This window comes from Sciurus carolinensis, chromosome 12 (assembly GCF_902686445.1).
Source record: "Sciurus carolinensis chromosome 12, mSciCar1.2, whole genome shotgun sequence".
Taxonomy (NCBI): Eukaryota; Metazoa; Chordata; class Mammalia; order Rodentia; family Sciuridae; genus Sciurus; species Sciurus carolinensis.
Genome location: NC_062224.1, coordinates 111,774,163 through 111,795,353, shown reverse-complemented (window position 1 = coordinate 111,795,353; position 21,191 = coordinate 111,774,163). Strand labels below are relative to the sequence as shown.

Below are 21,191 nucleotides of genomic sequence, written 5' to 3'. Positions count from 1 at the left end.
GTGAAATTATGGCATGATTCTTGTTCTGGACTTAAATTTTATTCTAGACCCAACTAGGGGAGGTATTTTCTGTACTTTACCGTAGTTTATCGGGGGTGTTTCGTACGGGGGTCCTTGTGCTTCCACTCCCCTGCCAACACTGGCTATCAAAACTGCTTAGGCTGCAAATAAAACATGAAATGAAATCCATCTGGCATTTCTCATTGAATTAGGACCAGAACATTTTTGCTAAATATTAACAGATGGCTAAATTCTTAATATCAAACTAACATTTAAAAACATCTAAGGGGACCCAGGAGAGGGGGAAGGACCGAGGACCATGTGTTTTCTCCATCTTGGAGTCCTTCCTGTGTACTTCCCCTCCCCCACCCCTGCTTTTCCAACCCATGTGCTGAGAATCTCTGAGTCCCCTGTGTCAGGCAACTTCTGTTCCTTTGTAGCTGGTATCAAAATAGTGTTCGATGGTATTGAGATAGTGTTATCAAGAAGTGTTATCAACTCTGGATATGTGATGCCATTGTCATGCTGCAAGATCTTTTATTAAAGTCCCCCCTCTGTCTCTGTTAAAATAGGAAAAAGAGAAGAAGTACATGCTTCCCTTGGACAACCTGAAAGTTCGGGATGTGGAAAAGAGCTTCATGTCTAGCAAGCACATCTTTGCCCTCTTTAATACAGAGCAAAGGTAAGAAAATGAAGTCCTTTCTGTCTTCAGATTTTTTCCCCCTTGAATTTCTGCATGACCCAGAGATCAATGGTTCCTTTGTTCACATCTTGAATTTTGCCAGCTCTTCAGCTTTCCCTCATTTATTTTGTATGTTTTAACTTTCACCCTGGGTTATGGTTTCAAAACATTAAAACGTGGAATAGAAAAGATCTTCAAGTATTAATTAGTTTATCTCCTCGTTTCCTAGCAGGCACCAGAATCTTAAAGCTCTATTGTATTACCTTAAAAGCCTTCCTGGGGGCTGGGGATACAGCTCAGTTGGTGCACAAGGCCCTGGGTTCAATCCCCAGCACTGCAAAAAAAAAAAAAAAGCCATCCTGACTTACTGTGTGTACACTTACAAATTGCTCAGTAATTAAACATAATTTTAAGTCATATCTGTCTAACATGGATGGATAGCCCTTAAAGTTTTCTTGAGACTGAACTGTGACTAAGTTCAGTGAAAGGAATTATTCAGGGAAGGTGAATTAAAATATCCAAATATACATTACAGTTTTTTAAAGCTCGGTCCACATTAGTTGACTGGTTTTTGTAACAGTTGCCTGTGAGGTTAAAAAATAAATAAATAAAAAGGAGCAGCGCGGTTGCCATTTTACACATTAGTAAGCGTAGGTTCAGAGAAGTTCTCCGACTTTCCCAAGATCACAAAACTAATACATGGGGGAACTGGAACTTGAATCGGGATTCCACTTTTCCTTCCGCTCATATTTCTTGTAGTCATTTTGTTGCTCAGATTCAATATCAAACCTTGGGTTGGGCCTGATCATCATGGAGTGTCATGGTTGTTCACGGGAGACTGATCAGCAAGCTAAACAAGCAAATGGGGAGGGGGCGGTAACAGAATAGGAAAGCCAATTAGTCTACGGCTAGGCAAACAGCATAAAGGAGGTTGTTTCCAAGTGGAAATGTTACAGGAAAAATCTAATTCATGTGAGTAAGTTATTAAGAGAGTGAGTCATTAGGTGGCAAGGTCTAATTTTAACCCATGTTTCCAAGCTGTGTTTTATCTTTATTTAGCAATGAATACAGTTACTTGATTAGGTTCAATGACTGGCCCAGGGTCAATCACACAGTTAATCAAAATAGCAAAAGAAGAAGACTTCTCCTACATTCCCAGTCAGTTGCTCAGAGTGACTCATAATACAAAAATACTTAGAAAAACCACAAGAGCAAGCCATTTAAAGAGTCAAGGAAAAGAAAATTAACTCCTCCTCCTCTACCAAATACTGAAATGGAATCTTTAGAAAATAGTATTGAGAGTAACTTGTAAAAAAAAAAAAAAAGAAAGAAAGAAAGAAAGAAAAATGGAAAAACGACAAATAGAAGTGCTTCCTAGAGCAGTAGTGATTCTGTCTGTCATCTATGGCCAAGCTCAGGACAGTTCACAAGGTCCTGGAGCAGAGGATCAGGAGATGGTGACTGTCAGCCTTCTTGCCCGGATGTCGACTCTCACAGGAAAGTTCCAAAAAGGAAGTCAGACTACGTTGAATCCTAATTCACCCAGAGAGTCCAGATTATAAAAAGATTTGGTACAGTAGATAAGACCGTGGTAGCACATCTTTTTAGATGAAATACACCTGTGGATTTTAAAAAGGGTGAAAGTCACCACAATGAGAAAACTCAAGATGTTCTGGAATTCTAGGCTTCCATAGACGTATGGGATTCTTCTGCTGCTTCTTGAGACCTCCGAGAGACATGTATGTCCCCACAGACATAATTGCCATAGCTTTTTCCTTTGAAATCTGGATTCCTTTAAATTGTGTTCGTACCATCTGGGTGCTCCGGCTCAGTAGTGAATACATCTCTGTCCAGTTTTTTATTTTAAGGGGGATTCATTTAAAATTTAAACTCTGTTAAATAGTTACCTGATGTCAGGTAAAGAAGATCCACCGTGCTTCCAGTTACTGAGGTTTCTGTTTTCATTTCCAAATCATAGACACATATTGACTTTTATCAATACCTGCATCTAGAAAATCTGTTTTTCTTTAATCCGTTCACATGGTGAAATACATGGATGGATCTTCCCATATGAAGCCATAGCTGATCTCCTGGGATGAAAGCCAGTTAGTTGGTGATGTAATATTATTTATTATGCATTCCTGGCTTAAGTGAGTGCGCTAGCATTTTATTCAGGCTTTTGCATTTATGTTCATTACAGAGGTTGGCTCATAGAAATACCCTTCTGTGGACTCTCTCTCTAGTTTTAATATCAGGTTCTCTTAACTTCATAAAGAGAGGTGGGAATAAATCCTCCTTTTTCTATGAAATGTTTATGTAAAACAGAGATGGACCGTTAATTGAATGTTTGGCGGAAGTCGTCAGCAAGATCATCTGGCCTGGAAGCAATTTTTAATGAATTGACTCTTTTTTGAAATATATTTTTCAGTTGTAGGTGGACACAATACTTTTATTTATTCATATGCGGTGCTGAGGATCAAACCCAGTGCCTCACACATGCTCGGTGAGCGCACTACTGCTGAGCCACAACCCCAGCACTGATGAATAGACTTTTAGGAAGTATTTCATGATTAAAGATTTATTCAGATTTTCTATTTTTCCAGGATTCAGTTTGGATTAATTATATTTTTTCTAGGAAATTGTTCATTTTGTTTTTAGTTATATTAGTATCAAGGATTTCTCATTCTATTTTTAAAAATCTTACTGTATCTGAAATTTGACCCTGTTTTATTCCTAATATTGTCTTTTTTTTTTTTTTTTTTCCATGAACACTCTTGCCAGAGTTTTGTCTATTTTCAAAGAAGTAGCTTTGGCTTCTTGGTCCTTCACTGTGTATTTTTTTGTATTTCACTAATTTCTATTATCTTCTTCATTTCCTTGTATTTTATTTGTGTTTACTTTGTTGGGTTTTTAAAAATTCTTACTTTAGATGTGCAGTTCATCACTTTTTATCCTTTTGCATATATATGCATATAAATCTGTAGGGTTCCTTCTAAATAGTCTTTAGATGTTTACAATTTTTGAAATGTTATATTTTCATTACCATTCAATTCTGTTTCCTATTTTTGTTGTGGTCCCCCCACCCCACCTTAGAGTTACTTAGAAGTGTATTTTGCATTTTATCGTGCATAGAGTTTCTGCTGATTCTCATAAATACCCCATTTATGTTTGAGAAGAATGCACATTTGCTAATTTGGGAGTGCAGGTTCCATGATACTGAATTTGATTGCGCTTGTTAATTGTGTTATCTGATCTGTTGTTACTCTTTTTCCATCTTGACATTTAACAAGTAGGTATCTGGCCACTGCTGTGTGTTAGGCAATGCTCTGTTTTTAAAATATGTCTGTGAATAAAGTAGACAAAAAAGATCAAACATTATAGATTACGTTGCAGAGAAGGGCCTTCGTGTGGAGATAGATTAAAAAGTCATGCACAAGGCCCTGGGTTTGATCCCCAGCACCACAAAAAAAAGAAAAAGAAAAAAAAGAAAAAAATCATGAAGAATCTTACTTTATCGGAGAGGTGTTAAAAATATCTCTTTATGATGATGAGCTTAAATATTCTAGCAAGTCTATCAGTTTTTGCTGTCTATGTTTGGAAGCCAATCTGTGTTTTTAGATTCATAAAAATTTAGAATTCCTGGTGATTTTTTAAAGGGTGATTTTTTGGACAACCCCCTTGATTCCTGGTAACGTTCTCTGCCGTCGAGTCTGTCCCTCCCGATGTTAATGGAGCTACACTGTCTTCTGGTTTATATTTTCTCTTTATCTTTTTATTTCCTTTTTGTTATCAACCTTCCTTTATTTTTTGTTGAGTGTTTCTCTTCTAATAGCATATGGTTGGATTTGTTTGGTTTTAAACTAATGTGATCTCTTTTTCTTTTGATTAGTGAGTTTTGCCCATTTGCGTTTTTTATTACTGATTTATTCAAACTTAATTTTAACATGTTTTAGCCTTCATCGGTCTTGCCTTTTCTATACTTGCTTCTGCCCTCCCTTGATTCCTGTCTTTCTTTGCTTTAATTCAGTTTATTTTTTCCTTAGGTCAGTAGTTATATACTCTATTCTTATTCTTTTAGGCTTCATTTTAATGTGACATTCATACTTGATTTAAAATTGGAAGACAGTCTTTCTAGTCTTTCCAAAATGACCTAAGACACTTGAACTTCAGTGACCTCCTCCTGATTTCCATATTATTGTTATGAATATTTGAATCCCATCTCAATTTTTGACCACCTTAGTCAATATTATAACTCATATGAGCATTAATTATTTACATTTACTGGTGTGATTACCAGTTTCTTTGTTCACTTTTCTTCTCACATCATGGTATTTGATTTTGGTTCATTTTCTTCACACTAAAGTAGAAATCCCGTCAGTGATTGCTATTTGGTTTTAATTCTCAGTTTGGTGTGTTTTCCTGAAAACATTTTATTTTTGTCCTAATTTTCTTATAGTGCTTTAACTGAATGTTAAATTATAGATTGATCATTGTTTAACCTCATGGTGTGGAAGTTCTTATTCCTCCTGTATCCTGGCTTCAGTTCTACTTGAGAAGTCAGTTCAGACTAATTGTTGCTCCTTTTAAAGATAATCTGTACTTTGTCACCAATTTTAAGGTCTCTTTGGTCTTTGAAGCTTCAACATGAACTGTGTATGTGTGTGTGTGTTACTTCATGTGTCCTGCTTCGGATTCATTGTGCTTCTTAGTCCTGAGGATTCATGATTTTCATAAATTTGAAAAAAAAAATTGACTTTAGTTTTCTGCTCTTTCTTGTTCTCTTTCTAAAATTCCTGTTTGATGTATACTAGACCATTTTTTTATCCTGTTCTTCATATATTTAGTCCATACATATATACACACACACACACACACACACACACACACACACATATATATATATATATATATATATATATATATATATATGGCTTCATTTTGGATTATTTTCTTAGTAAGATCTCCCAGTACATAAATATATCCTGTTCCTATTTGACCAGTCTGGGATAAACTTGCCAGTCATTTCTCTTTGTTACAGGACACATTTTTTCAGTCTATCCTTTTTCTAAATATATGACCTTTGGAGGGTCCTCACTCACACATCAGTTTCAAGATTTTGTTTCTTGTGGGTGTTAAAATCTAAGTCTATGGTTACTGAAACTGATGCCATCCAGGGGCAAAAATGACAGAAGATGTACTTATTGATGGAGTGAGTGAGGAGGGGAGACTCGGCATTTCTTTCATTGTGAAAAGAGCTGAGATATTTAAAATTAAGCCTGTCAACTCTTGCTGTCTGTAGGAGGGAGTTTTAAATATTTTCCTTTTGCCATTTCAGTTGAAAGGAAACTGCATTTCATTGCCATTAGGTCAGAGAGACATGAAGCTGTGTTCCTGGCTTCTGCCAGGGATGAGGATGGTGAGACTGTGAACCTGGAGGGCCAGCCTGGGGTTCAGGGTATGTCAGACACGGTGTCCCACACGCCATTGAGAATGGCCATCCTCTCGTTGCCTCACTTCTTCTCTCAGTGAATACCTGCCCTGCTCTCCACTGCACAGTGCCTGCAAAGCACGTCTTCCTCATCAACCTGCCCATCAGCGTTGGTGCCCTACACCACACGTAAGACGCGATTTTATTCTGATGACATTGGTAGTCACCAGTGAGCATCCTACAAATCCATTTTTCTCTGATCTTAACAGAAAATTAAATCAATGAAGAAATAAAAGAGAGAAAAAAATGGAGTCTCGTTAGGAGATGGCCATACACAACACAAATGTTACACTGTGTAGCGTAACATTCCCCCGGATTCTGTGATGGTGTACCCCATTCCAGAGAGCAGAGGAGCCATCTGCAGCAAGAGAGTTGGCATCATAGTGGGCGACTCTCATTGGGTCACGGTGTGGAAAGATGGGGGTCCACACCCAGAGGGTCTGGTGTCCGTCAAAGCAAATAACGGGCGATGTGGCTACATGTGCAGCCAGCCTCTTCTTGATAAGAGGAAGCTAATGTCAAAGGCAAAAGGAGCCCTCATGACAGAACTAAAACTTTCTCTTTTGTTTCTATGGGGTTTATTGAACTGCATGTACACATGTAAATTTATGCATTTTAATACTCTTTGTAAAAGGAAACTGTGCATCTCTCCAAAGTCCATATGCTTAGCATATTTCTATCAACTATTCTTAAGTCATATTCTTTTCACCACTTAAACATTGATTCTTAGGTCATTGCCTAATATTTCTTTCTTCTGAGACAAGATCTCACAAGAATAAGAGGGTTCTCTGCCCTTGCTGGGAACTTATCATGGGTTAATTTAGAAGAAATTTTCTTAATGTCCCTGTTGCTTTGTATTTTTCATTTCTATCCTGATGACAATTGAATCAGTTCATTTTTCCATTTGACAGGCCCATGTGAGGTGCATGAACTTGGGACCAAGAGTTCCTGTGAGAACTTCACTGTTGGCACCAACGTAGGTGCAGGGCTCACGGTTTTCCAGGGCTCACGGTTTTCCAGGGCTCACTGGGACCCCAGACACACCAGAGTCAGAGCTAGAACCCACACCTAATGCCTCCTGAGGCAGGGCTGCTTCTGATACCTTGGCCTAAATATTAAATGGGCAAAGATTAAATGTGCAGGATTCCATTTAATTGGAATTGCTCCTGATCTTTGTGGCAGTGAAGAGATTTTTAGCTTCTTGCATGGGCATTTCAGTTTACTGTCGGGTCTTACAAATCTCTGTGGAATGCTTTTGGTCTCATTTTTAAAGCCCTGCATGGAACTGACCAGCTCCTGCTAGGGTTCCCGAAAAACTGCTCTTGCACCTGCTTCGTGTGCGGCAGCACTGTTGCTCAGCGGGTTCCAGCTTTCCACTGTAAAGTTAAAGACGGTCACTGTGGTCACCCACCATCAGGTGTGCGGGGCTTGGTACATTCAGCATCCTCTTTTAAAAGCCTTCAGTGTCCTGGTGAGTAAATATGATCTTTACAAGTCTGGCGACCAGATTTTTGAGCTATTCTGAACAGTGTTTCAGAGCTAAGATTTTTACAAGTGGAAGAATTTGTTACTAAGTACAGCGATCTCAGTCTTAGGGAGAGTGAACTTCACACCAGGCTGAGTCAGCCTACGTGAACTCCAGGTAAGGATCTGACTTCTGGGTCCTCCTCCGGGCCTTCCCAAGATGGCATCTTAGATACCTGGGGGGACCGGTCCAGTCTCGTTGCCATGCTTTGTTCTTACCTTTGTTCTATCACTAGAAGTTAAAAGTTAAATCCAAGTTAAAAGATTTCCTGAACTACTCCATGGTGTGGTCTAAAGATTGGAATGTTCCGGAACCCAGGTTTTTGTTCCATTCCATTTTGTTAGGAATGCCACGTCCTCTCTGGTGGAAGCCTGTGTAGATAATGGCCCTCTGTGCTGGTCTCTGCCCTCCCCAGGCAGGCCTTCAGTTTGAAGGTCATGCTAAGGCCCATTTGGTCCCAGGTATGTCAGTCCTGGTAGCCGGCAGAGATCCGAGTGCGGGGGGTTGTGGGGAGCCACATGGTGCTTTCTGAGCACTCCTTGGGGTTGCCAGGCTTTGTTTTCTTTTACAATAAAGCTCTCTTTCTTTGACACTGCTTCGTACCTTCGGTTCAGGCTACGGTTTATCAACATTACCAAGTGTTCCAGTTCACCCCCACCCTTTCCTATAGAAAGGGATTTTAGGATGTTCTACCACTCTGCTCTGTTCCCAGCACCTTGCTGACACTCAATAAATGTCAACTAGTGCCGCAGTGTAGCTAGTGTGCGCTCTTTAGGTGTTCTGAGAAGAATGGCTCTTTATCCTCATTGTTGGGCGGTGTATTTTTCCACTCATTAGTCGGAAAGAAATTGGCATCAGGCTTTCACTTTATATGTCTTTATGGCCATGTTTCTATATTGAGACACGCCTTGAGTTTCAGCTGTTTGTTAAAGTGTTTAATTAGACAAATATGCTGGGCCAAAGGTAGTGCACAGTGCCTTTCCGAAAGGTCGTGTCTCGGCTGGGTGCGGCTGGGTGTCAAGTCTATATTAAAAAGGAAGCAGTCCCGCTTCCACAGATGGGGAGCGCAGGGGCCTGTGTTTCTCGGGACTTCAGCAGGTGAAGGCATGTGGTGTTCTGGACTAGGGAATGAGCACAGTATTCCAAACGGTGCCCTCAAGCTTGCGTCGGGAGCGTAAGCGGGACTCCTAGGGAATGTTTTGTTGAAACAGTGTTGAAGACATCGTTTCTTGCTTCCTAGGATACTGGGGATTGTCCACTTGCGGACACTCTGATCTAGGAAGGCTTTTCTGGGTCAGATGAAGATCCAGTGGTCACCAGCCTGCCCGCAGGCTGAGCCATGCTATGTCACCTGCTTCTTCCCGGTGCAGGTGCTGGTGATGCCCTCCAAGGAAGGAGATCCTCTGCTGGAGAGTGCACACTCTGCCCTGCCCTCCTGCATAGCTCTTTGTGCCATTTCTGTAACTCCATGTCTGATGCAAAGGTTCGGTTTTCCTCAGGCTTTATTCCTAGTATATATTGCAAGAATTCCTCTAGATATGGGGCCACCTGACGGGGGAGACCATCCGTGGACTGGTGGTGATCGGTGCCAGCATTGTTCTGGGAGAATCTCCTGAACAGTGTGTTCTTAAAAGGAACGGGGATTACTAGGCATGTGTGTTTACTAGGCACGTGACTTCTTTCTGGTTTTAAGAAAACGATATAATGAACTTGTGATTATGAACTTGGTCTCTGCTGCAAGGCTGCTTCCCATGAGGAGGGACTGCTCCGTCCCTCCTTCATCCCCAGGGCCTAACCCAGTTCCTGGAGAGTTGCGGCTCCACCGCAGGAGCAAGTGAATGGAAGGAGGCTCTGCTTGCCCCGTCCTAGGGAGAAGGTGCCTGGAAAGCCAGTCGCTAGTGGAAAGCCTTCTGCAGCTCAACTCTGGAAGCGTAAGAGCCCAGATCCAAGTGGGGTGAGAATGGAAATGAAGATTCGAACCCTTGGAGGAAAGAATTCGAGAATGAAGGGAAGTCTTTCCTTTACAAAGAACTTGAGAGCTTTCAGTTTTACACAAACTGTATAAATGGAAGTTGTCTGAATTAAAAAGGACAGAATCCTGCGACCTGTCTTTAGGAGTCGCCCTGCGCGTGGCCTCAGCCTTGCCCCCGTCCTTTCTCTTGTGCTATTGAGAAGCGCTCCCTCTGCCTGGCGTCCCGAATCTTCACTTGTTTAGCTCAAATAAAGAAGTAGCGAACTTCAGGTTTCCTGCTGTTTGTAGAACTTTTAAAAGTTAGGGAGAAGGGGAGCCAGAGGCAGGATTTTGATTCTCCTTTCCCGAGTTTCACCTTCTGTTTTCTTCTAGAACTATTAAGTTCACATGGTGTCAACAGAGATTTGAGGATTTCTGAGGAGTTATTGTTGTGAGTTCACAGCATGACAGTAACGTTTATTCCCTCTCTACACCTGCACAGGTAAACCCTGCCTTTCCCCTTACCGAGGAGCTGGATGGGAGTACCGATTTAGCCAGTCAATAAAAGAACATCTCTGTGTTGGTGTCTGCCCTGGCCCTTTGTCCCTCTCCCTGCACACACATTTGCTGCCATATGGTTCTGATCCCGAGTGTTACAATAGTTGCCCAATGTCTGCTCCTGATCTCGGCCCTGGGTGAGCGTCACTCTGGTTGTGAAATAGCCTCGTTAGGAAACCCTAGGTACACCGGGGGCTGGAGGGGATGTTTTCAAAGGGGAGTCTGGAGGGAGGAATGGAGAAGCAGGATTGTCTGCCCACTTGATTTATTGGACTCATTAACTACATACACTCTGACAGAAATCAAGTATGATTTGGTGATATTTTTGCAAACCAAGTCTGTGACAATTGATTTCACAGCTAAGATAAATTCTCAGGAAAGGCCACATAGTTGCCTGGGTATGAAATGCCTGTGGCTAGAAGCAATCCATTTAAATACTGCTCTTATTGGTTTTGAAATTAAACTCTGAAATGAAATAGGAATATGGTGTTCTACTTGGGTGACTGTTTCTGCCTTTTCTGAAGGCAAAAATAATAGCAAGTGTGTGCTTTTCAGCTTTTTCAAATGTCATTAAAAGCTTTGGAAGAATTCTTCATGCTTAAAACACCTATGCATAACCCAGATCCATATCTGTTTTTGTGGGGGACTTAGGCATTGCTCTCCTTGGGAGCCTTATTTCAAACCAAGGGATTCGCAGAGTAGACTCAGCAACTGAGACTGAGTTCCTCTCCCCCAAGGATGTAAGCTGGAGTTGTATCTTTAGCCATCAGCTGTGCCAGCAGGATTTTGAGTGTTTGAGGCATTAATATCCAGGCAGTTTTGGTCTAAAAACTGTGTTGATTATGAGCCGGGCACGGTTGTGTGAAGTTCAAGACCAAAAAGAAGTCCTGTCCTTCACAGCGGGCTTACTTTTCCTCTCAGATTTCAGAACGTGTTGCCCTCTCCCCACCCATTTCCCGGAACAGCCTTTGCTGACGGGCAGCCCTTCCACCACTCCCCTCCTCAGACAGAGCCTTGGGACCTGAGCGTGCCCCCACTGGGGGGCCAGAGTGCTGCTCGTTGGCGACAGGGGAGCAGACACAGGGCAGGAAAGCGAAGGCGTTGTCCTCTACAGCCCTTAGAGGAGAGGCCGTGGAGAGCTGGCAAGGAGTCTGACAGGTGGTATCTCCACCTTGAGAGACGGTGCCAACGGCCCGATGGCGTCAAACATGCGACGCTCTATAGATAAGGTCGTGTTGCTAGTTCTGGTTATAAGTGTAGCTTTCTGAAAATTAGTTGTTCTAAAAAGGTGGATGCAAATTACAACTGGCTCGTCTCGGGCTTTTTAAAGACTGAATTTACATTCTAGTTATATGTGATGAGGACGGAATCAAGTGAGCTGTGTGCTGCCGCTTCCTTCTGGCGAACCTGACTTTGTGACAGCATGAGAACCCCAGGCTGGAGCCGGCAGAGAGCGGGCCAGGGATTCAGGTGTTTCAGTCAGCAAACTGGGAGAGGCGAAGAAGCAGGGCCGTGAAAATTCCCTCGGGGGGGCTGGCCGAGAGGGAGCTTCCAGACACCCGAATGCCCCTGGCGGTCCAAGGGGCCTCCCACGAACAACACTCGAGGGAACCAGGGCAGGAGCCAACGGCTACTGGAAAGATGGAGGTTTTGGAGATGACCTGTAGAACGTTCTAAAACAATCTGCTGGCTGAATCAAAAAATGACAACACAGTAGAACAAACAGGGTCATTCTTCCCGTCGGTTGCGGATTCACATCTAGTTACAATTGACTAAGGTGGCCCTGGCGCTCGGGCAGGCCTGGTGTTTTCCATTATTCCCGGTGTCACCGTATACAATCCCGACACGACTAAAACAGTGGCACCTGCCCAGGACTTCTCCAGTTTGAAAAGAAAAATACTTGGATATTGAATGCTGGGTGCAGGTCATGGGGCTCCCCCATATCACGCAATCCAGAACATTCATTGAAAGTCTGTCTTTGAAAAATACGGGTTTACTAATCAGGATTTTGTGTGTGCCTGGTTTATCACACCAGTGTAATCTATTTTATCTTCCTTCAGTAGAGTTATGGTGGAACTAACTTATTCATAAAGGCTGACCTTAGAGACTGTACCTGCAGAGAGAAACTATGAAGTTTGAACTACACACCTTGCAAACGTTATTCTGCTCCAGTCTGCTGCCTTCAGAGGGAGACTTTTTACTGGCATGTGTAATTAATTTTAATTAACACACACAACCTTAGCAAAGGGACCCAGCACAGTACAAGCTTGGGTAGAAAATGTTAGTCACCCTCTGCAACTAACTCTGAGCAGATGCTCGGTTTTATAAAGAAAATATTTGTGAAGTCTGTCTAGTGAGCTTTCCCCTTTCCTTTTTCTAATGTTGGAACTTCCTATATTTATGTCCTGGAATCTGGGAAAGCACTGGGCATATAAAGAGAAGTTTCCACTGTTCAGACAAGTTCTGCCCCTGCCCTCTGCAAATCCACATCTCACGGAAACGTTCTAGGCAAAAGCATCATGCTGTGTGTTTTAGACTATTTGATATGAACCTGAACTCCTTTAATATTATAAAATGAATTTACTTTAGAAAATGGACCAGGGCCTGCAATTTGGTTGTTCTTTCAGTGTATTTCTGCATTTTGATGACCACATTATAAAGATAAAAATAATGGGGCCACCTAAGATCTATGCTAATGGCTCTCATTTGCAGGGGGGCAGCTCTGATGACCCCTTTCCACCCCTACCAATGGTTGAAGACCCCAGTGGGCTTTTGTGTGAACTGTTTCAGGAATTTCATGAGCCTTCTGACTTCATGTTGTTGCTTGAAATTGACCAAAGTGAGAGCATATCTACCACGGCAAATACTATAAATATCTCTTTTCCTTTCTAGAAGGAAGAAAGTACTCCACCAATGATCTCCATTGTTAGAGATTAAAAATGAGAAAAATTCAAAGCATTCATTTATTAAATTCACTTTAAAAGAACAGGAATAGCCTCACTTCCTATTGTAAGAAGTATATTTTTCAATGGAAAAATATTTAAAAAATCAGAACAGTGATGTTGTGTTTACAGTTTTGCAAATCTCTTTAATGTGTGGCTTAATAGCTGGGTTCTCACATCTGCTCCTGTTTTCACTCTGTTGCAATATGTTGCTTTGGTTGAAATGTAGAAGAAAATCTGGCCTCACACAAGTAGGTAGTTGGAAAACAGAAGACCCTTTGAATAACTTTTTCAGGTCATTGTGGGATTTCCTTCCTCACCAAAACTTGACATGGGATAGTTTCCTAAAGGTTAATTGCAATATGGAATCTGAAATCACATCAAGGAGTTTTTCATATTTGGTTGCATTATTCCAGTGCTCTGTTGTACACTTTAAGTGGATATTTTGCTCAGTGATTTTTGTAACACCACACATTTGTTACTTAGAAAATATTGATTGACAGTCTTCTATGTATCTTCCAAATGCTTACACATTTCATTATACTGTGTTTTAAAATCGCATTCAGTGCTATCACCACAAGTCTCACCAGAACAAGGGGAGCTGTCAAGCCCATGGTGGTAGATGTGAGTTTTCCCGAATTTTAGTGCCAAAATTTATCATTGACCAAGAGTAGTGTCATTTGTTTTCCTTTAAGTGACAGGCTCATGTTGTTTATTTTTGAGAAATTATCTGCCCCAAACTCAAGTTTTAATAACCACAGATTGACTATTAGTCTTTCAAGTGAAAATGGAATCCCATGAAAAAACTAGCTAGTCCAGTCAATGGTTCAGTTTCACAGGGTCTCTCTGGAGATGGCCCTCAGGCTGCAGCAAGTGGACTTGTGGTAGGTCCCACTCTGCGACATAGAATATTAAAGTTAATCTGTAGAATGGCAGTTTATCAGTCTAGGATATAATAATAATTTATGTTTTGCATAGAGAATTATAATCTAGATTATAACAATCTGTATTAAAATTTAATATATGGGTCTAATAGTATTGAAATTTTCATCAGGATACCCCTAAGTGAGACTGACCTTTTTTTGGACGGTGAGTAGCAAGGACCATCGGTACAGCTGTGTGTCATTGCCTTGATTCATGCTGTGGTACCCACCATGGATTTTACACCATCAGTGTAAATGCTAACACACTCATACAATACCCTATGAAATAAAAAAAAAATCATTCTGTACTTTGAGTATTTCAGTGATCCTTGTTTTTTTTATAAGCATTCACATAAAGAAAGATTTTCAAAGTTAGTACTGATAACAAACACCATCAAAATGAGCATAGTCATTCTTTAGATTTGTTCATTTTAAGACAGAGTACAATTCTGCAGGAATTAATGCACATTTCATAGTGAAAGCTAAATCTTTATTAAGACAATGAACAGTTGTTTACTAGAAAGTACTGGAAATTTCTTTACTGATCTTTTCATGCAGCAGACCCTCGGCAATGTAGTCTGCACAGAGCTTCCTTAGCCCGGGAACTGCTGTTCAAATTTCCCCAGGCAACACCCCACAGGGACTTACCCTGTAGGTGTTTCCAGGGCTTTTCCATTTCCAAAAAAAAGCTCTAACAAACAATGTTTGTCTTTACATTAACATATATATGTTTCAAATATTAGAAAAATTGTCCAATGATTAGTCTCAAAATGATACTTTAACTGGCATTATAATGCTATTCAAAAGTGTTCAGTTGCATATGATACTAAGGTAAATTAAAGACAAGGATAAACAAGAGCAAGATGGCTAACCTTCATCCCACGTTTGTTTTGTATTTATAGATTAGTCCCATTTCTGTGCCCTAGATCCTGTCCTCCTTGGACATGTCTGTCTTGTCTTCTTCACATTGTTGGATGCAGCTGTTATAGCTCAGAAGAGAGAAGGTTGATCTTCATATCTTCCTTTTGCAAGCCAATGAGCACTCCTTAAACATAAGAAACATATCCCAAATAAGTTTTTATTTTAAAATTACTAAATTCTTTCCAGGCACGATGGTGCACACCTATAATTCCAGCAACTTGGAAGACTGAGGCAGGAGGATCAAATTTTAAGATCAGCCTCAGCAACTTAGTGAGGCTGTTTTAAAATTTAAAAAGTAAAAATAAGAAAGGGCTAGGGATGTGACTCCATGGTTAAGCACCCCTGGGTCCAATCCTCTGTACAAAATGAATAAAAATCACTGAATTCTAAAATAATATGTATTAGGTAAAAAATTTAAATTTAGACTTTTTCTCTAATTAATTAATTAACTAATTAATTGAAGTAGTGCAAAACAAGAAAGCTCAATTGCTTTTTGTGTTTCCAAATGGATACAAGCAAAACTAAGATTTCAAATAATCCTTTACTGAATGATTATGAGGTTACAAAGTCCATACCAAGTACAAACCAAAACAGCTACTAAGAGCCCAGCAGAAGTACTGAGAATGAATGAGCTAATCTCTGAAAATGCACACACCTATTTTTGAAAATCCTAGAACACACAAGAGGACAAAGATCACCTTCCATTAATTTGCCCACCTGATCATGTCACCACTGTCTTTTAGCTTTTGGAAAATGCCCCTGGACATTCATAACGGAATGAAAACAAAGGCAGACGAGTGTGTGAAAACAGTTTTGACCCTGAGAGCCCCTGAAAGGGTTTTGGAGATTCAGAGGAGCCCCGAGGACCCAGGTGTCCCATACTTTGAGGACACTGGTCCATGCTGACATGAAGAGGCAATTGGGCAGCACAAGATGCCCTGCCCTGCCCTAGGGGTGTGACATCAGCTTGTTGGGGATGATTTTCATGCCATCCTGGAGTCCATTTTTGTTTCTCTTAGTTTTGAAACATTAGGAATCCGTTGATGACCAAATTGGACTTTTCTATGTCCCCTATGCATGGCCTTGAAGAAGATGGTAAAGCCAGCCCATCTGGGAAATCACCCATTTCATAAGAGGAACCTGTCCAGACCCATGCCACTCATTCCCCTCCCACCCTCCCCCAAATAAAAACCCAGACAGCGGTGGGCTTCGCAAAGCGAGTTTGCCTCCCCATCTACCCCTGGGCAGTGAGGTGCCAGCAAGGGACATCACCAAAGAGCTCAGGGTGAAGGAGGAGACGGAGGTGCTGGGAAAGGGCCGATTTCTGAGATGCATGTGTGGAAATGAAGGTGCGACTGCAAAGGGTTGTCGTGTCCCTGGGGATATAGACACATTCCCTGCTCTTTATTCTGTGCAAAGGGGAAGGGAACAGGCCTTGGTCCCAAATGAGAGAGCCACTTTGATAGTTGGGGTAAAGATGCCCCCATATCCTTCCTTCCCTCCTCTGCCATGTCTAGGAAGTGGTGCAAAGCAGAAGCACGAGCTCCGGTGAGGAGGTTTATGCCAAATTCCACCCCTGCAAGGGCTTATTTGCTTCCTGTCCTTCCTTGTGAATCAAAGTCTTCAGAAAGTTAAAGCAGAATTCTCCCAAAGCTCTGCTCTTCAAGCCACCTGCAGCGAAGGATGGTTTTTTAATTTTCAGTCTCTCACAGACCAACACGTGGCCTTAATGCACCATGTGTGGTGGGCAGCACGTGCTGCCTGTGATCGCCTTGAGTTCAATGCCACCCAAACCCGGCCAAGCCATGCCACACAAAGCTGTTCCCCCGATGGTGGCTCAGATATCATGGCAGGGTCCACTGCTCCATAGCTCCCAACTGCTCACTCTACACCATTGACAAACAGTTCTGGACCCAGAAGCCCTGCTCTGATGTTGGCCATCACAAATACAAGGCAGAGTTTGCCAGACATGTGGAGGGGGTGGGTCAAGGTTAAATATTCCTAGGCAGTATGGCTGAGATACTAAGTAACCTGGTTACAGTTGAGGGGGATCAGCCAGTAGAATCGTTCAAACTGCACGCCATTCACATCTCACCGGCTAGTGCTCACGATCCAGAACCTTCGTCTTTTCCTACAAAACACCAAATGATATTAAGTTATTGGATAGATGGAATTGCACCTAACTCCATCTCTGTTTAAGAGACCATCAGTTGCATGAGCATTCATAGAATAAAGAACATGCAGACTCACAATCTATCACTAAAATTATTTTATCCTTATTATTTTCAGCTTAATCTAATTTTCTTCTACTACCTGGAAAATATTTGAATTTTACTGCCATGATCTGTGTCTACCCTTTGGAGTGTTCTGTGTGTCCCTGAATCATTACTGAGAAAAAAGCAACTGATAACTCAGCTCTACTTTTCTAAAACTAACTTGCCCTGATGACTTCCATTTACTCTTCCCAAGGACTGCTCGTTTTTCCTTCTGCACAGCTTGACTGGTCTATAACTCTTTGAAACAAATACTGCTTTCCATCCCAAGGAAATCCAGTGAGCACACTCCAGCCTGAAGACCTCAGCCAGTAAGCTGCTGGGTACCCTCACTCCTTTGGGTCACCTGGCTCCCAAGTGGACATCTGCAACATAGTTACTTAAAATCATCTAGTGTTGCAACTTTAATTTCCCTACATCCTTCTTAAGGGATGTTTCCTTAGTGAACCACCTTGCATTTAATCAGGTGAATCCACAAGGCTTGAAAGTTGTCTTACAGAATTGGAAGGACCCCCCTCTGTATTGATTCAGTGAATTAGTCATAATTCATAAGCATAAAAGGGACTCAGAAAAAGATATCAACTCATCAGAAAGAGCCTTTTGGTGTTTTACATACTACATGTTATATGTTTTATATTTCCATTTTATCTTTTTCAAAGTGAAATAGGCAGCCAGGCATGGCGGCACACACCTGAAATCCCAGTGACTCAGGAGGCTGAGGCAGAATGATGGCAAGTTTGAGGCCAGCCTCAATAACTTAGCTAGTCCCTGTGTTAAAATTTTAAAACAGCTTGTGGCTGGGGCCCAATGGTAGAAGGCTATAGTGTTCATCCCAGTACTGCAACCAATCAATTGATCAGTCAGTCAGTCAGTGTGAAGTCAGCAGCTTGCAAGTTAGCCAGCCTCCCATCACTAGACCACTTTCCAGGAGGGTGATCATAATTCATTATTCCCAAGAGGAAACTGGAACTAATAATAATTGTTCTGGGATTGCAATTGGCAATAAACCAGGACTGCATGGGCAAAAAGAGATGAAGGATCAGTCCTACTGTGAGTGATGTCGGGGAGAACCCTGCCTCGTGGGGGATCTTGGCTTAGGTGGCCTCTATGGTACATACCCACTCGATTATATAAAATTTGCTTTATGTACAGCTACTTCCTCATGATTCTTATTTTGCTATAGTTCCCTAATCCGGGTGAAGTCCAAAATGAATTTTTAAGCATTGAATTTTAAATTATGCTTGGTAAGATTTACATGTAAATTGTGTTTTAATTCCTTTGAATCTTGTAACATGGAAATTATCTTGCAATAATTAAACACAGAAAACACCTTTTAACACACTTGTGGGGTGTGGGGGTGTGTGTGTATACCCAGTTCCCATCTGGCCTCCATGATTGAGAGGTCATGTTAATTGTAAGTTTTCAGTCTTGAATGCGATACCACTATTTATTATTCTCACCTTGCCTCTGGGATTCTACCTGTGGACTGAATGATCAGAGTATTTCCAGAATCGGGAATGGAGAATCTCACTGTGCTATTGGGTGAGCTGGTGTCAGGTATAATAAAGGACGTGAGAACTAAAAATTGTACAAAAGGCTGGATGGTTTCACTGGAGGAAAAGCACGCCTGACTCCTCTACAGGTCACTTGGGATGTTAAATATGTGTGACAATAAAGAATGATCAGTGGGTAAACTACAATTGGCAAAGTTTTACTGTAAGGTTTGTTAGCAAATCTGAATTGTGGAATTGAAAAACATCCATGTGTTTTCTGTTTTTAGAAAAAGTGGCGAGGAAACTGCCTTGGAGAAGGCGGGTTGAAGATGGGAACTACCCAGCCTATGAGCACGTGTCAGGGTCTTTGGTAGGGTAGAGTGTACACAAGTGCTCCTTTTCTCTGAATTCATGACTCTTGCTGTGTACTGGAAGGAATGGATATTGCTGTCAGTGGGATAAGATAACACATGAGTTTCATCAGGATCCTAATTTCCTGGAGTCCCAGTGCTCAAACCAGTCTTAATATCTATATGAATAAGCAAGCTACACTGCAAAACTCGAGCCTTGTAAATCAGGTTCCTATGGGCAGTGAAAAGATAATCTTTAGAAGAGTTCATGGAACTTGAGGAGAGATCAGAAAAATGGCAGAGTACTTGCAATGTGGGAAAACACGAAGTGTCATGTAAATTTAGAGGAAAATGATCCAAACTCTTTTTATAGACTCTTGGATTCTGGTCAAGTGCAGTGTGTGAAAAGGACCTTGGAGTCTCTGTAGACTAGTCCTGAAAGAATCTGTGCAATGTGTTGATGTGGTCAAGTAAACATCGAGAATAGAAAGCATCTCCTACTTTTATATGAAATCGTGGTGTTTTGTAACCTAGAACCTTGCCTGTTAAAAACTTCAGTCAATTGCAAGAAAAGATCCAATACATTATTATTAAAATAATTGACAAAATAAGAGAATTAACTTTTTGTGATCATAATGAAAAGATTAGGCTTGTCTCCTGAAAAGATGAGAGAGATTTTTCAGGTTAACATCATTAGATTGTGCGACTATGGTTCCCCAACCCCGCAAAACTGTAAACTCCTAGAAAAGAAAATACAGGCTGCACTGAAGTTCTGTGAATTATAGACTTAGATGACATTAGCTCTGGGTGTACAGGTGGTACAGATACTTCCCAAGCAATTTATGTAAAATTATGACTGTATTACAAAGTAGACTCTTCCTGAGGAAAGCTTCTCTGATTTCAGAGAATGATTGCAATGAAAACCTCCTTGCTTTTCCTGGTGTTGCCTGTTTTCTCCCAGGTGTGTGGAATACAGTCAAGGTGAACCCTAGATTGGACCCAGAATTGTACTATTTTTGTAGTGTTTTCAAAGTACCCAAGAATTTAAATGGCAGCGTGCTTATGGGGAATGATGTGTAAATACTTCCTTTCTTATCCAAAGTCTGTGTTCATAGTATATGCATATTCTTGATTTTACTAATGCCAAGTATTGCTCATGGTAGATACTTGCAGAGTAGTGCTTAGTGCTTCCCGGCAGGCAGTGCCTACAGCCTCCTTCAGGGAAGCCTCCCTTGCATGCTCCGAGGAGCCCTGGGACTCACCAACCCCTTCTCCTGAGCAGTCTGCGTTCTCTTGTCTCCTTAACAGCCAGGAGCATCAGCCTATGTCTGGTGGTACCCCAATGTCAGCTCTGCTCGTTTCCACGCAAACCCAGCATGTGCTGACCAGTGCGGAACCCAGCAGTGAATTAATGGGAGGTTCGAATGTCCCTTCTGTAGTTTCTGTCATAACTGTGACTTTCCTGGGGATATGACATCAGTATCCCCATGTTGAACCCGGGGAGCTAGGCTGGGGTTTTTTAGATTTTTTTTCTGTTGCTGAAGTTTGCTTTGCTTATTTTCGTTAGCAGTCCAGCTTTATAAACAGAGTCCTGCCAGACTGTGGTCGTTTTCCTCCTCTGGCCGTGGGAAGCGAGAGAGTGCGTTGTGCAGATTGGTGATGCGTTCCCACCTTCAGGGGTGCTGAGCATTTGTGGGAATGGTGATTATATGTTGGACGGCAAATCGATTGGGGACACTTAAAATTCCTTTTAATACGCAGATGTTTTTGGTAAGAGCTATTCATTTGAAACACACAATTCAAACACATCTCATTGAGTAGATTTGGCTGGTAGACTGGTCTGCCCAGTGCAAGGTCTTCTCGTGGGTCTGTGTGGGCAGAGTGTCCAGTGCACGGGTGCCTGCCGCTGGTAATCCCACGTCAGCACAAGCTCAGCAGCAAACACACCAGCTTGGGTGCTTTCCATTGCGGTTGTCGATCTTGATTTTCCAGGCTTGCCTTGGTCTTGGTTTTTGGTGAGACCTAAGCACTGCGGTCAACAGTGTCACCGTGGAAGTCTGGAGAGCCTGCACTCCCTCCCCCTAC

The 21,191-nt window shown here is 41.7% G+C and overlaps 1 protein-coding gene across 7 annotated transcripts in view; it reads left to right on the top strand.

The window, feature by feature from the left end:
* The window catches only part of Dnm3 (dynamin 3), a 472,254-nt gene that overhangs the window by 332,966 nt on the left and 118,097 nt on the right, over nucleotides 1–21,191 (top strand). For all 7 annotated transcript variants that reach the window (XM_047520009.1, XM_047520011.1, XM_047520008.1 and 4 more), the window contains one exon: nucleotides 573–682. In XM_047520009.1, coding sequence (XP_047375965.1) covers nucleotides 573–682 — 110 coding nt within the window. The remainder of the gene's footprint in view (nucleotides 1–572; nucleotides 683–21,191) is intronic.